This window comes from Myripristis murdjan, chromosome 23 (assembly GCF_902150065.1).
Source record: "Myripristis murdjan chromosome 23, fMyrMur1.1, whole genome shotgun sequence".
Taxonomy (NCBI): Eukaryota; Metazoa; Chordata; class Actinopteri; order Holocentriformes; family Holocentridae; genus Myripristis; species Myripristis murdjan.
The window spans coordinates 17,015,905-17,031,725 of record NC_044002.1 but is presented as its reverse complement, the minus strand read 5'-3'; the positions used below and the strand labels follow the sequence as shown (position 1 = coordinate 17,031,725).

Sequence of the window (15,821 nt, the reverse complement as noted above, 5' to 3'; positions counted from 1 at the left end):
GAATATCGTTTTAAATTGTAGTGCAGATCCCAAGGTTTCCAAAGATATCAAATATGCCCTTCTAAATTACAGGGAAATGTGTATAAAATGATCCACAAGACGTCTAGGTATATTCAATTTGATGTAATGGTGCAGTCATAAAACAGTGGCATCTTGGGTTTGACTATTTCACTGAATATAATCGTGATGGAGCTTTAATGAAGCGTTGCCACCAGCAGGTACAGAATGTATATGGGATCCTGCTATACAATATGGAGAAAAATGTAACTTTATAGCCACATGAGGGGAAATTTAAGGTGAAATCAGAGTTTAGGGGGTTAACATCCAGTGAAATCTGTAGCATGAACAAGGCAGAGAAAAGTGATGTTATAACTGATTGGTAATGTATGGACAAGGGCTTACATTCACATATATATTTAAGTAAAACCATTAATACAAGTAACCAATAGAAAGAAGTGCAAGGATAAGAGCTACAGGATCCTGACAACAGATATAACTAAATATTCCTGCGTTCCTGGAATGATCAAATGATCTAAGGCTTTTTTTAATGCTACAATGTCGCAAGGCAATGAAATGTTAATTGCCCACTGCCAAAATACTTTCCTCCTCCCATGATGCTACATGATTTAAATATATATCTCTAACTGTTACTCGGAGTCACATACTGCCTCTGCTGCTTTTCAGGAGTGTCCTCTGTTGGCGAAGTGATACACAGTCTCAGCAGTCATCTCCCATACCTCCCTCTCCCAGTGAAAGTCTCACTGTCGTCTCTCTCTTGAGAGGAGGATGCTGTGCGTTGTGCCCTCCACCATTTTAGACTGTCAGATGAAACGGCACAATCTCTCTCTGCGTGTTCTGACGTTGGGAGCTAGGCGAGAAAGAGGCATAGCGAGCATGCTATTAGAGGAGTGTAGTGAAATCACCTCAGGTTATCTGACTGCTTTTGTGACAGGCTGATAAGATGTGCAACTCAGGGGTGCCCTGGTAGCTTACCTGGTAGAGCGGGTAGAGGCCTGACTGCAGCGGCCTGGGTTCAAATCCAAGCCCAAGCCCCTTGCTGCATGTCATCCTGTCTCTCTCTACTGTCATGATCAAATGAAGCAGAAATGTAAAAAAAAGAAAAAGCTTTAAATTGTGCCATTCAAAAGAGAGACAGAGAAGCAGTGTGGGGGAAAATAAATGAGCAGTGTTCATGAGAAAGAGATAGAGAACAAGTGTGACTGAAAGGTGAAAGGGAGAGATTTGAATCTGTCAGATATATCATCAAACACAGCGCACGTCATTTTCAGTTGGTGTGCATCAAACGGTGGCTCTTGTTGTTAAAGCTCTGTGAGCCTGTTGCGCTGGCAGAAAGGACGCCCCATCCAAGAGTTTTTTTTTTTTTTTTTTTTTATTGCCTGGTCCAGTTATAATTGCATGAAATCCAACATGAGGAAAAACTGTCATGAGTGACTGAAAAGGCAACAGCCACACACACACACACTCTGCCCAGTGTTTCCACATCGCTGATCTAAAATAAGTCCCTCAAAAGGGCAATCATTTTCCTCAGTTCTAGACACACATTTCACTTGTCATATAGCATTACTGTACATTTCAAATGCAACAGCACAACACACCATCACCACTGATATTTTCAGACATGATTCTTTGCGGAATAAATAAATAATAAAAAAAAAAAAGTCCTGAAACAGCTGAGATTATTAAAACAAGCATGTCATTTTGTGCCATATACATATGTGTGGTCTCATGTACTCACATGCATACACACAAATTCAAACACACAAGTACAAACTTACACTTACACACACACACACTCAACTGCGGGTACTCAGGGTAGACACTTAAGTATCTAACTAGGTCTTAATCATACGTTCCATTAGGTTGGCCCTGATTGGGGTATTTAGACTGTGAACAGAGTGCTGTGAACAGAGGTGGCACCCAGTGAGAGCAAGACTGTGATTACAGTAATCAAGACTTTTTCACTGTGACGGGGAAAGGAGAGGAGAGGGAAGAGATGCAGAGGAGAGGAGAGCAAAACAGGCAAGTTGGGTTGGAGGGTCGGAGGAGAGAAAGGAGGAGAAGATGTGAGGTGAGAGGAGTGAGCAAAGCAGGGAGGGAGGAGAAGTGTTGCAGGTAGATGAGGAGCACTGCAAAAATCACCGATTAACACCTCATCTAGACTCAAATTCAGTGCTAATTTTACAAATTTATTTGTTTATTTATTTATTTATTTATTTATTTTGGAGTGAAAACAGTCTGCCAGCAGGCTGCGATAATCCCACTTGTTTCCAATGCAGTTCCACGTGTTTCAGGAATTTGTCTGGGATCAAGTATGAATATGGTGAAACAGGGCAGATGTTGGGCAGATCAGCCTATTAGGATGACATTTAATTCAAGAAAATTTTGAAACCAAGTTAATTAGCGTTCGAAACAACTGGGATTATCTCATCCCAGTGGCAGATTGTTTGAAGAAAAATAAGGTTTTAACTGTGAATGGGACTAAATCAGATGCATATTTTTTTTGCAGTGAGAGGCAACATTTTTGCTACAACTGAACATGATGATGATAATAAATGTTTATGTACATGCATACAATATACACTCTCTAGGAGTTCTACAGGCATTTTCATTCCTGTAAAGTGTGTGCATGGAGATGAGGGCTTTTTGCTTTTTATACTCACACAAACAGTCCTCGTCTCATCTCTGAGGGTTCAGTTTACACAAGGCAGTCCTCGGACCTGACTGCCCTGCAGACTTCTACAGTATTTACACATTTACACTTCTGCCAACAAGAGCTAGGCTTTGGCCGTGTATGAAAAAGCTCTTTCAATTGGGGTTCGTCAGCAAGGACCGAGGACCACTCTCCATCCCTCTATCAGTCTCTCTCTCTGTTTCTCTCTCTCTATGGATCAGGCTTAGGCTTAGGTCTGATGGGATCCCCCGCGCTACACCATCACCACTTCCCCCTGTGGTTCTGGGTCGGTACCGGCCTTGGTAATTGATCCCTCTGGGCCCTGCAGGCACATCCAACAGTGGGTTGAACAGAATCACCGCTAAGAAGACAGCTGCTTGGCCACCACAGACAGACACGGAGAGAGGAAGAAAGAGGAGAGAGGGAGAAACAGAGAGAGAGAGAGAGAGAGAGAGAGAGAGAGGAGGAGAGAGGAGACCTTGTTGCTGCTAACCATTAGCTCTATCTGCCAGCTTACATCTGGAGGGAGCCAAGTCAGCACAACCTCTCCACTTGGAAAATACCAAGTCTTCCATTTTGGGAAATTGAGAAAGACACGGACTATTTTCTTGTTAGTAGTAGCAAGGAGGGAGATGGGGAGAAGCCGAGACAAAGAGAATGAGAAAGTCTGTCTTTCTGGGTTCATATCAACAGCCTAAAAGCTCGTCGGATCGGTCTGCTAAGTGCTGTTCTAAACCTCCTACTGGCCAGTGAAAGTGCCCCTGTCTGTGTTTCAGCCGTATTGTCAACATTGCCCATTTTGAGCCATTTTCATTGGCCAAATAAGGTCATTGTTTTCTAATTAAGCAGGAAGTGATTACTGGCTTGTACTGCTTGCTGCCAGCAGCTCCCATTCAATCAAGCCAAGCAGCTTTTTTTTTTTTTTTTTTCTTTTTCATTTTGTTTTTCCATCAAACAAGATCAATATATCATTATGTACAGATACATGCACAAGGATGACGCATGTGCATATTAACACACACCAAGCATTTATATATATACACTGCACATGTGACACAGAGACATTTTTCTGAAGCCTTTCTTTATGTGCCTTTATGCTTTCTTTCTCCTGGGGGGAAAAAAAACATACACACACACACACACAGGGCTTCTCTGTATTATGCTGCCAGGTTGGCAAGCCATTATGTAGAATCAGACCCCATTTTACTCCCACACTCCACATTTTAAACTCTGTATGCATTGAACCAGTCGCCTTGTAACTTGCATGAGCCCAGAGCAGCCCACCAGGTTTGCACGGAGCCAAAACGGGCAATCTCAATAAAACAAAAAACAAACGAACAAAGAAAAACACCTCCTCATCTTGAGTTTTGAGATAACCATACCGCCTCCCCTCTCCCTCTCCTCCTCCCCCTCTCCTTCCCCCTCTCTCCCCTTAGGCTCTATGACGCGACAAGAGTCCCCCTCGACACTCTCACACTATGGCGGAGAACACTGATGACCCTTTGACAGACAGCCAAAAACCATCTACCACCACCACCATCACAACAACAACAACAACAACAACAACATCAACAACAACAGCTCCACCCAACCCTGGTCCCGAAAAGGCAGAAAGCAACACAAGCAGCTACAGAGCACCAAGGGCCTCATGGAGGCAGCAAGGTACAGCTAAATCCTCTGAGCAGAATGGGAGGAAACTAGAGAGGAGAAGAGAGGGAAATAATGTATTTAGACTCAGTTGTACCAAGCTACTTTCACACTAGACCTTTAAAAGAGTTTTATTTTTAACCCGGGCCCAATCCTCTTTTTTGTTCTTATGGAAAGTTAAACATTAATCTTGGGATACATAGGATTAAAGGTCAAATGTGTTTCATTCTGGGAACTTTCAGCCTTGCAGTGCTATTCTAGGATCACAGAGCGAGTCACCTCAGCTGTCTAAATCACCATGAGCAACACTGATTTACTTCTAAGTAATATTTTTTTTGTCCAGAAACAGATTCTAATCACTCAAGCCAATATTAGGGCTTTTGTCAGACCATGAAAATGCTCATCCTCCAGCTTTAGAAAAATAAGCAAAAGAGATAAAACACGCACACATCCATAAGCATCCAGAGACACACAATAATACACACACACACACACACACACAAATCCACATGCAATCAAAACAACTGGCTGCTTGTTTGGTTTCTTTATTTGGCCTGCTCATTTTGCCGTAAGCTCACCAGTCCCCTTGTGTGTATTTAACCACGGAAAATCCATGTGTGCATTTTTTTTTGTTTGTTTGTTTTGTTTTCGCTCTATTATATTGGCATGCCCTGAATGTTAAAGGATTGCATTACCGTCACAGAGCTTGGCGTCGGTACATAGCGAATAAACCATGAGAGGCGCCAGGCCTGATATTAATGCATGTGTTCGGAAATAGAAAGTAGCCATGTAGTAAATTTAACGTGCAGTGCAATAAAAGGAATGAGGCTGTACTCATAAAAAATGGCCAGTCCCGTACAATTTCTGAAAACCAGGCTGCTTTGTCGGTCAATATTGTCAGCATTTATGGTGCATGTTATGATTTGCCTTTGAAAAAAAAAAAAAAAAAAAAAAAAAGACCAGACAGCATGTCTACAGTACATTTTAGACTATAAATAGACACATGATTAAATGCATGGTGCAGACCCAGACACTGGCACATTACATGATATAGTAGGGCATAATTAATAACGATCCACTAACAGTAGTATATCTTCAATTGGGCTTAATCGTTTGATCACATTCTATACAGAATGAAGGAATATGCAATCATTTGATCTCACACCATGCAAATGCAATACAGTAATCTGCATCATGTTTATAGATATAAATCTATGGCTGCAGTGTGCCATAATGTATAGAGGGGGACACTGCCTCGATTCCAAGCAGGTTACTTGTATCTCAAACAAATTAATGACATTTTGTTATTCCTTGCTGAGGAAACAACGGTAGGAACGCGTTGTTAAGCCTGTTCTAATGTTCCCTCTTGAGTATTAAAGTTCTGTACATATTGTAGAACGCAGATAGCGAACTCGCTCGCTTTGATGTTCTGAAGAAATGCAGAATGAAAGGGCTGATAATGATATAACACCCCAGATAGCTTTGAACTCTCTCTTAATGCGGAATGGGGTCTGGCATCTGGGGGCCGACGCGTACATGTACGGGTCTCCATGTATTTTGATCACTGTATCTGCTCTAGGCATTATCCAACATCACAGCATATAATGAGCGATTTCCCATTCCTTTTTAACCTGTGGATCATTCCTAACCTACAAGTTCATTTATTAATATTCATTTTAAAGGCCTGTGTCACTGGATTCTATTCTCAGCACTGCAAAGTTTTGAACTGTGCATTACTCATATCGGTCATGGTCTTGATAAGCAGTTTGAAGGGGCAAAATGAATCAATTTTCTCACACGCATACCCATTCACACGTTCACTGTGGGTCGCTGCACTGTGACATTTTGAGGGGAGTCAGCACGAGTTCACACAGAGAGGAAATGTCAGGCTGGGGCCATATGTTCGCGTGCATTTGTTTTCAATGGCCTAACTCCCAGGTGGAGAATGACTCCATATGTGTTGTAAATAACAGCGTCTTCTCTGGCTGCCACAGAAGAGTCTGGATCGCGCAGATACGTCATAGGCGAACGGAAGCACATGCAAAAAATCTCCATCTTCATAAGTCATCTAGCCTTGTTTTCAGTCGTAAAATGTTGTTTTTCTTAAAACCAGTGGCAAAATCTGCCAGTGGTATGAGATAATCCCACTTGTTTCCATTGCAGCATCGCTTGTTTTAGGAATCTTTCCTGCAACTAGTAAAATATATCGAAATGAGGCAAAATAAGTGTGATCAGGCCACTGGCATCAAGAAAATGACACTTGATTCAAGGAAATTCTGGAAACAAGCTGGTTGTCATTGGCAACAAGTGGGATTACAATCATCCCAATGGCAGAAAAAAAAAAGACTTTAAACCTATATGAGCTAAATTATTTTTTAAGATGGATGTTTCTTACAGTGTACTCACACACATAACTGTTTGAGCATAAGCAACACACATGCTGCATGAATGCTGGCACACTCACACACACACACACACACACACACAGCAGTCTCATCTACACATCAAAGCATCACACTCCCAGCTCTGCTCAGAGACAGGAAGCCATATGTCACGTCCCTGAGATGTTTTGCTTGTCCGCGGATTGAACACCATGGGGAGCATATCGATAAGTATTGAGTGGTGCGCCTGCTAGCCACATAACAAGAGGGCATAATTTAAACATTAACGCCACTATGGGCTCCGTTCATGAATTTCCTGCTGCCACTGTGACAACACCAGCAGTTATCAGTCTTATATAAACACTAATGCCCTTTCTGGTCTGGTATAAAACAGCCAGGCTATTGTGTACAAAGTCAGTCTGTGTGTTCAGACTGGCTCTGCATCACATTTCCTCCCTCTCTGCATTTCCCTGGCACAAGAATGGAAAATATTCTCTTGCGGTTATACGATATAAAATAGAGTAATATGGTCGTTTCCTGATAAACCTCAGGTAATAATCACCTAGTGCCTGTGAATTTTATTCATAGGGCAAATTCATCTCATATTCATCTGAAATTCGTTCCCCTTTTTAATAGAAGGCTTCCATTTCCCTGAGATGAGATTTGCGTGTGAGATTTACAGGGAACCATTTGCTACTGTGTGGGTGTGAGAAAAAGAGAGAGAGAGACTATCAGTGTATGCGTGCGTGAGAGAGACAGAGAGGGGAAGAAATATATATATAGTCCACCATTTATGAGTTTCAGAATAAGAAAGATACCATGGCAGACACAGAATATGTGATAACTTACACAGAACAAGGCTGTCTCAATGCCTGCTATCTATCTAAATCCATTTGCATTCCAATTCCCTCGAGATCGCTCTAACAGAGATACCAATGTCTCCATGCAGGGAGTCCCCCCACCCACCCACCCTCCATTTTACTTGTTGGTCGCTGTCCATTCAGATCCACTATAATCTCAATATCTCCACTAGGGGGCACTGTGAGTAGGAGACACAGGGCTCACAAGGGGACTGCACACCCACATGGGCAGCAGTCGGAGGCATGGCTTTAGCAAATGTACACCCCTGCTTTTAGCTGCTTACACTCCTGGGTCATTTCATGCCCATCTCCAGTGAAACCGTGACATTACCCCTATTAAACCTGGGTTCATTGAGATCTTGATTATTCCCAGAGCATCCAATATTGTTTCATCTGTGATACATGCTAGCACTCCATCCAACACCTGCCCCTTTCATGGCAATTTGCACCCTGTGTAATTGTCAAGAGTTCATTATTATGAATTAAGCTTCAGTGGCGGCAATGCAGCGATCTTGGAAAGCATCAATGCCTCTATCAAGTTGGCTGTGTGACTGGCGGGGGCCAGATGGTGAGGAGGCTTCCAGATTTGTCTTTCTGTGGTAGATTAATTGTTTCTCAGTCTCTGCACTGCAAGACTTGTTTTGTTATTGGGTTACACCCCCCGAAGAATTCTAAATATTTGACTGCCAGAACATTTTACTTGACAATGAGTAAGCTGTTGACTTTTTTTCCCTATATTGCTACGAGAGTGCTGTACAATTAATTATTGCTACACCTTCGAATTGCTAGGGGAGCAGCGGGTACACAAATGACTCATAGAAAAACAGCAAATGCAATGATTTTATTCCCTTCATTAAGTTTACTGAAAATGTTTTGTCCCATTTGGGGTGTGGGTCAGTCATTGCAAAAATAAATAAGTCACGTTTTCATAGTTTTATGGACAATTAAATTCTGCCCTTTACGTCTTCTGACAAAATGATGCAAGAACATAGGGAAAGCAAGTTGACCTTAGAAATTTTCTTAGATTTTTCTCTTTTTCCCTCTGAAGGAGAGTGGGCTTATCTTTATTCATTGAGACAGTGGGAAGGCTGTAAGGAAAGCTGAACAGAGAAAGTTTTAGCCATATTTTTTTTTTTTAACCTCAGCGAGCAGGGGTGCATAGTAGCTGAACTACCACACTACATATAATAAAATACGACACAGTGTAACTTCTGAAAAGAAACTCTTGATACTGTACGGTCCCAGAGCGTGGGATCTTAACTACAACATCATATCTGTATGCAAGTTAGTCTTTTTGTTCTCTCGTATTCATCTCCAATCTAACATCATTATTCATCCCCCAGATGTTTGCTTATCCTTATCTGCTGACACTGATTCATGCTTTCTTGTTTATGATCTGATAGGTGTGTAGATCCACTGTGCGGTTGTAATAAAGACTGCAGATAAAGAATAACAGAACAATGTGGAAATAATAATAATCATCATCATTTTATGTCGCAGATTTCAAACAGAAACTACAAAGTGCTTAATAATCAGATGGTGGAAAGAAGCAGCAAAGCAAGGCAGAAATGAGGAAAATAAAATGAAGTAAATTAATCAATAAATTAAATAATGAAGTTTTGAATGAAACCAGGTCAAATTATCTGCTACAAATGAGTTTTCAGAAGTGATTTGAAAGAGCTGTGATTTATTCAGGCTCAGGACAAGGACAGCCAATGTGTTAAAATAAATGTCTTATCTTTGCTGTGCTCTTATTGATTCACAGGTCTCATAACACAGCCAGAGACGGGAACGCCAGCGCGCAATTGTTTGACGGAGCAATCTCTCCTCTGGACACTGGACAAACCACTTGCTGTCTCCTCTGGAAGAAAAAAAAGACTTCCTCTTTCATGTGACCGGTTCCCCCAGGTTTGTGACTGCTATCTCCTGCTGTCTGTCATCGGATCAACATATCGCATCTGCCTCCTCTCCACTCTTATCTGCCTGCTCTGTGAATTAGCAGCGCCCCCTTGTGCCACGGAGGATTCGGAAACCCTTGAGAGCCTGAGAATTGTTTTGCCTCAGTGGAAGTCCTCTGTGTTGCTGACTGCACTGCGTAAGGGATTTCCCCCCATCACTCTCCTAGCCTCTTACGAGACGAGAAGGATTTTGAAGGGCAGGAGGTCCAGGGCGTAGACAGGATTATCACAGACCAGATCCTGTGGCTTCTTTGACCACCTCACTGGGCCATAGTCCGAACTGAGTGCTCACTGCTGTGAATAGGCCTTCTGCTGGAGTAAACCTCCCATATTTTTATAGACCAAAGAGGAAAACAACAGCTACGATCATTGTGACAGAGCGGACCATCTGGCAAAGACAGACGGAGACTTTGTGAACTCGCTGTTTGTGTGTCGCCAGCGACCAGCAACTGCCCCGCACAGAGACAAGGTGCACAAACCGAACCTTGTGTCCGACGGGATCCACATATGTACCGTACACAGTCTAAGGAGTACCTTTAACACTTTGGAGACATTTTTTCTCAGACTAAGCCCACCACTGTATTTTGAAACTGGAGATTATAGGTACTACATACATATAACTGTGTATCAAAAAAAAAAAAATTCTGATTTGCATTTTTCAATAGCTACTGTATGGTTGGGACAACTTGCAATAAGCATGGTTGGTCACAGTGAAAGAGTGCAGATTATATCAAAGAAATGATGAATATCTAAAGAGAGTATTAAAGCTGTTGAGTCTAATTGAAAAGAAGGACTAAAGAAATGTCATTAAATGTATTTTGAAAGGCCCTAAAAAGTTATATATTTAACAGTTTTATATGTTGTACCTTTGTAGAGAAGCTTATTGGACAAATAATGTGGTCACAATGGCAGCTTAGTAGGATGTGAACAAACGCTGTTGTTCTCATTACTGCTGGCTCGTAGTCCCAAGTTTTCTGTTCACACATCTGTAGCCGCTTTCTTTTCATGGTCATCTACAAGTCACTGTCTATCAAAACCATTAAGGAAAAAAAAAGGAAAGTGACAAGATTTATTGACTGACTGATCTACAGCCAACTGAACATTGTATATCTATGGTAGTCAATGGAAGCCCTTGGAATCTGCTAATTTGCTATGATATTGTATTGTACACGGTGTGGAATACTGACTCGTTTCCTCTCTATGGGTTTTGATCTCTTAATTTATTTTTGTGCTTGTGTTTGTTCGCACAAATCTGGCCTCTCTCCAGCGACGACAATGACTACAACGCGGAGAGAGAGAAAGAGAAAGAGAGAGAAAGAGAGAGAGAGACGAGGCGGAGGAGGCATTGCAGAAGTCTTAGAGTCATTTACATAAGATACTTTTTTATCATGAAATATTTTAAGAATAAATTAAATACATGAAAGAAACGTCACCTGCAGATACAGACGGTTTTGGTGTCCAAGGTCGTCCGACTTATTAAGAAAAATTCAGTTCATCTCATTCTGGTCTCATCTCTACGGGTCCTGACTACAAAAGGAAATTCGATTTTCTAGATTTGTCCTGAGTGGTTTTATCCGGTCCATACACTGCAAACTATGTACAAGATGATACTGTACATACTCCATCCTGAGAAATGGGCTTGTGACCACATGGTTGCTGGGTTGAATCCCCGGGGAAAACCAGGTGGAGGAAGGGAATGAGTAACCCTAACCCCTCCGTCAGCTACTATCGAGATGCACTTAATCAACGTTTTTATCCCTCAGCTGCACCAGTGGCTAACAAGTGATTGTACTGCACGGCTCCCGGGTGTGAACACACACACACACACACACACACATACACACACATATGAGTGAATAAATATGAAGTGGTGCATGGCTGGGAAAGAGCATTCAGGCCTGACAAATACATCCTGAATAGATAAATGTAAAAAAAAAAAAAAAAAAAATGTGTGACAAATGCATGTGACAAGGAATTCACTATAAGGGGACGACAGTAGGAAATCATTTTTTTTTATGGGAGCTTTCATTCAGTCACATACAACAGCAGGTCAAAACAAACAATAATTGATACCAGGCTGCAGTGCTATTACCAGTATGAAAGTGTCACTTGGTGGCATTAATCTGTGTGAGCATGCAACTATAGAATGCACAGCACTCTTTTATAGGAGGATGAATGCTGTCGTGGTTTTCAGATACAATTTTCAAGGGCTCTTCAGCTGACTTTAGTGGATGACACCCACGGTAGTAATGACTGTTATTCCTGCTACTGGCTGTAAGAGTTGAGTAGAGTCTATTATGGTATGATTTTCAGTGTGGCTTAAAAATAATTTGGCAGCAACACTTGTGGTACAATTTCTCTGTTTAACTTATTGCAATACCTGAAGTAAAATTGCAAATCTATTTTATTTTTTCCCCCAGACAGCATTCTGACATTAGAAGTTCCATGTCCTTTCTCCATGTGGAGACTTCTGTCCCAAAATATTCCTGGGCATTTTGGATTGCGAAGTATTCAAACAAATGATCACAATGTTGACATATAATATCATTCATGGGCTCTGTAGCAGATACATATTATATCTGCTACAATAGGACAGTTACAACAGGTCAAGTGTCCGTTTAACATCCACTCACAAGCTAAATGAACACAAAATAGACCTAGAATACATATCAATCTTATTGAGCAATCAGTAGCAATCCATGTGAATCCCCTCTAACTCCATGCAGGCAACGAGGTCTTTGATTCCAAGGTAAACACTGAAGGCCCAAGAAGAGATTGTTCAATTTCTCCATGAATGGCATGGCCCGAAATGTTTGTTCTTGGTCTTAACCCCTTGCTTGGCTCTCTAAATCCAGGTCTGCACTGTTATGCCACACTTGGCTTTTACTCTGAGAGCTAACATGGTGATCTGGCAGGATCAGCCTATGTCAGTTCCCTCTATGCCTCTGTGTACAGAGGAATATCTGGAGCCGGAAATTAGACCTCACAGTAACCGGAGGGACCTTTTTTCTCTGTGAGAGACTGATTGTCAGGAGAGGGGGGAAGGGTGTTTAATTACATCAGATTGAATTCCAGTAATCTGCTCCATATCCTTGAGGTTTTTCTGACAGTGTTTGGAGTCACGCCTCTACACGTTTTAATTTGATTAAGACAGGACAATGTGGAGTTTCCTGGAGCAACGAGTACAAGCAGGTACAGTAGGAAAAGAGTGCTGCAAAGAATGACAGCACCATTAGGGAGTCAAATTGGGTCACACATTGTGGGATAATTATCACTAAGAGGAAGAGTGTGTGAATATGTGCCTAAGGTGGATATTGTTCCTTTTTTCTGTTTTTTTTTTTTTCTTTTCTTGCCTCTCAGCCTTTGTTGTATCTGCACATTTTTCTCTTGATGGCATATATGCATTTGTGAAATAGTGTGTGTAGACCATTATGGGTGGCCTGTGAGCAGATAGAAGACGGTGTCTGTGTGTTTGCGTTCCTGCATGCTCCTGTATTTGTTTGCCTGTCGTAGCGCTATGCCTGCACTGAGAGGAGAAAGAAGAAGCAGGCTACTGCAGCGTTCACAGTCTGCTCTAAACTCCAAGGGGGAAGATTCTCACTCCATTTACAGCCCAGATAAATCTCAGCAATACCAATACTGCATCACACTGCACAAAATATTATTATTTGCTGTGATGGATAACATTTACCTGCTAATTCAAATTTCATACTGTGAGTCTTTGTTTACAATATAAATCTAATTAAGTGCAGCCATCGCGGCGCAAGGTGGATCGATACGCAATATGGCCAGCACAGCTGCTTACCTCACAAGGATGCCTTCCCCTGCCAATATTTTCAGCCTATAAAACGGTTCAGGTTTTCTCAGCATGGCCAATAATCTGTCAAGGTTAGGGCAGCAAGAGACAAAACATTACCTCAGTGGGTGACGCGTTGGTTACATAGGAACGAATGACTAAACTGGAGTCATGTGGCTTAATGATGGGCTTTATCTATGGTATCTTTCCCTGTAATGGTACTTTCAAGATTCAAGTTTGTGAATATATAAATTTTCTTTTGCAGTAATAGGGAAGTGCTTTGGTGAATGCTCAGATTTCCCTTTAAATTCTTAGAAATGTGCTTGCCATGCTTGTATCGCTCATGCCTTTGACTTTTGTCACTCAGAGAATCACCTGAGCTCATGCAAATCACTAATGCATCAAGCATTCTGTTGGTGCTTAAAATTTCTTAATATTGGTTTTACCCAACATTTAGACTATGAACATATCTGTGTAAACTCTTCCCGCTCACAATTAATCTGGGGCTGCTCTCATACCCTTTGAGCAACATGTGCACAACAGTGACTACCAGTGGTTTTCCAACACCTGTAGGTAAACCACTTAAATATACTTATTTTCATTTTTGTTGACATGATGGTTTGGTATGATTTTTATCCCTGGGGAATCGAAGTTTGCAAGTACCATTACAGTGTGCATATAAAGTAAAAACATAGCCACATAAAGCAAACAATTCTATGAGCCTATCAGGAGGATAGCTCATCAAGTATAACAAGTACAAGTAACCAAGTATAACTCCCTGATTTTCTCTTAAATTTCTCCTGAAGTAGTTTTAAACCTGGATTTTTTTCTTTTTTTTTTTTTCATATTGTACAACAGCACACTCATATCTGCATCTGCTGATTGCAATATTACTACGTTGCGCTTAAACTTAGTGAAATATTCAAATGCAAGACACCATTGTGTCAAATTAAAAATTTCTAGATGTTTTGTGCATCATTTTATACAGATTCCACTGTAATTGAGCAGGATCTGTCTGGTATCTCTGGAATCCTTGCAATCTCCACCAGATTTGAACAGTTAAATAATACCTTTATGTGCTATCCTCTGTGTAAAGGCAAGAAAGAAAGCAGACCAAATTTATCTAGAAAATAACTACTAAACATGAAAATATGTATGTGTAAGTGGTTTACTAACAACAACACAAAAAAGATTGCCACACTAATTTTTGCCTCTGCAGCCTCTGCAGGAGTAGTGTGTATATCCAGCTACAGTCATGTGATGCAGTGCCCTTTTTAGCCATTGACCAGTTGCTGCTGTGAGGAGTTTTACATTTAAAAGTGTCAGGTTAAGCTCTGCAGCTCCAGTGCAGAGTTTTCCCTCGACTGCCCAGATCAACCTCTCTGTGGTAAGATGGTTCATTGTCAGCTGGGTGTTCAGGCTCCATTTAACCCTAACTAACAGCATTTAGTCATTATCGCTGCTCATTAATGGTGCAGTGGTACTGCTGTGGAGGCCCGAGAGCAGCTGGGTTAGGCGACTGCAGTGTTGTTAAGACTACACAGAACTCATATATTTTCTTGATAGTTTCACTGTTACAGAATTATTGCCATAAAAATCATCCTATTAATGTAATTTTATTGAAGTTATTGCTAATTTAAAATGTGCTCATCGTGAATTCCAGGATGCAGTACTTTGTAATTATCTTTAGAGCGATCAACATTATTTTTTTCCCTAAAGATGGGCATGAATAAGTCATTTTATCTTATTTTTTTCTGTTAAAATGGATATGGTATCTTAACATAAAACCCCTAAAACTGGTTTTACGATTCCTAAGCCTCACTACAAAGTATACTTGCTATTCAGCACTTCTTAAACATGAAATCCCAATCTCTCTCCAGAGCCATCCTCTTCCTTCAATGCTCTTTCTTTTGCTCACATTGAACCCGGCCAGTCTGACATTAGCATTGTGACAGAAGAAAGGAAGCAAAGAAGGACAGAAAAAAATATATACCACAAAGAGCAAAAAAATACAGGTGTGTCCTCCATCCTCTGGCATTCATAATCAAGGTCAGCAACAGAAAGACACAAAAAGAGTAAAAAAAAAAAAAAAATCCATTCTCCATCTATGGCATCAGAAATCAGGCTTTGCTATGTTGAATTTTGCCCCTTCGTGTTCCCCCGAAAGGCAGGGATACAGGGTGACAGCTGGGGGCCTGGCCAGCACGTTGGACCACTAAATGAGAAAAATGACCAACCTTCACCAGCTCTTTTAAAAACTCATTTACATCCTGTCAGATTCCATTATGGCCGGGGACCTGCACTGGAGCTCCAGGACAGGCCTGGGCCTGAGTGCACCATCCATAGCAGCCAAGCTCCTATCAGCCTGACCCGGCTCACCGGTCCAGTAGACACCTGATTCTCCCATGTCACGCTTTTTGGCTCCTCTCTTTCTTCTTTTTTTCTCTCTCTCCTTTCTCACCCCTCCCTTCGCCATGCTGCGGGCAA

General features: G+C 41.4%; 1 protein-coding gene across 4 annotated transcripts in view; it reads left to right on the top strand.

The window, feature by feature from the left end:
• The window catches only part of LOC115354874 (chemokine-like protein TAFA-5), a 134,266-nt gene extending 123,376 nt beyond the window's left edge, over nucleotides 1–10,890 (top strand). For 2 of the 4 annotated variants that reach the window (XM_030045367.1, XM_030045369.1), the window contains exons 4-5: nucleotides 4,129–4,354; nucleotides 9,346–10,890. In XM_030045367.1, coding sequence (XP_029901227.1) covers nucleotides 4,129–4,137 — 9 coding nt within the window. In that variant the 3' untranslated portion in view covers nucleotides 4,138–4,354; nucleotides 9,346–10,890. Of the gene's footprint in view, nucleotides 1–4,128; nucleotides 4,355–9,345 lie in introns of those variants that run through there. The other 2 variants (XM_030045366.1, XM_030045368.1) reach the window with 2 other exon arrangements.
• Nucleotides 10,891–15,821: the final 4,931 nt, after the last annotated feature.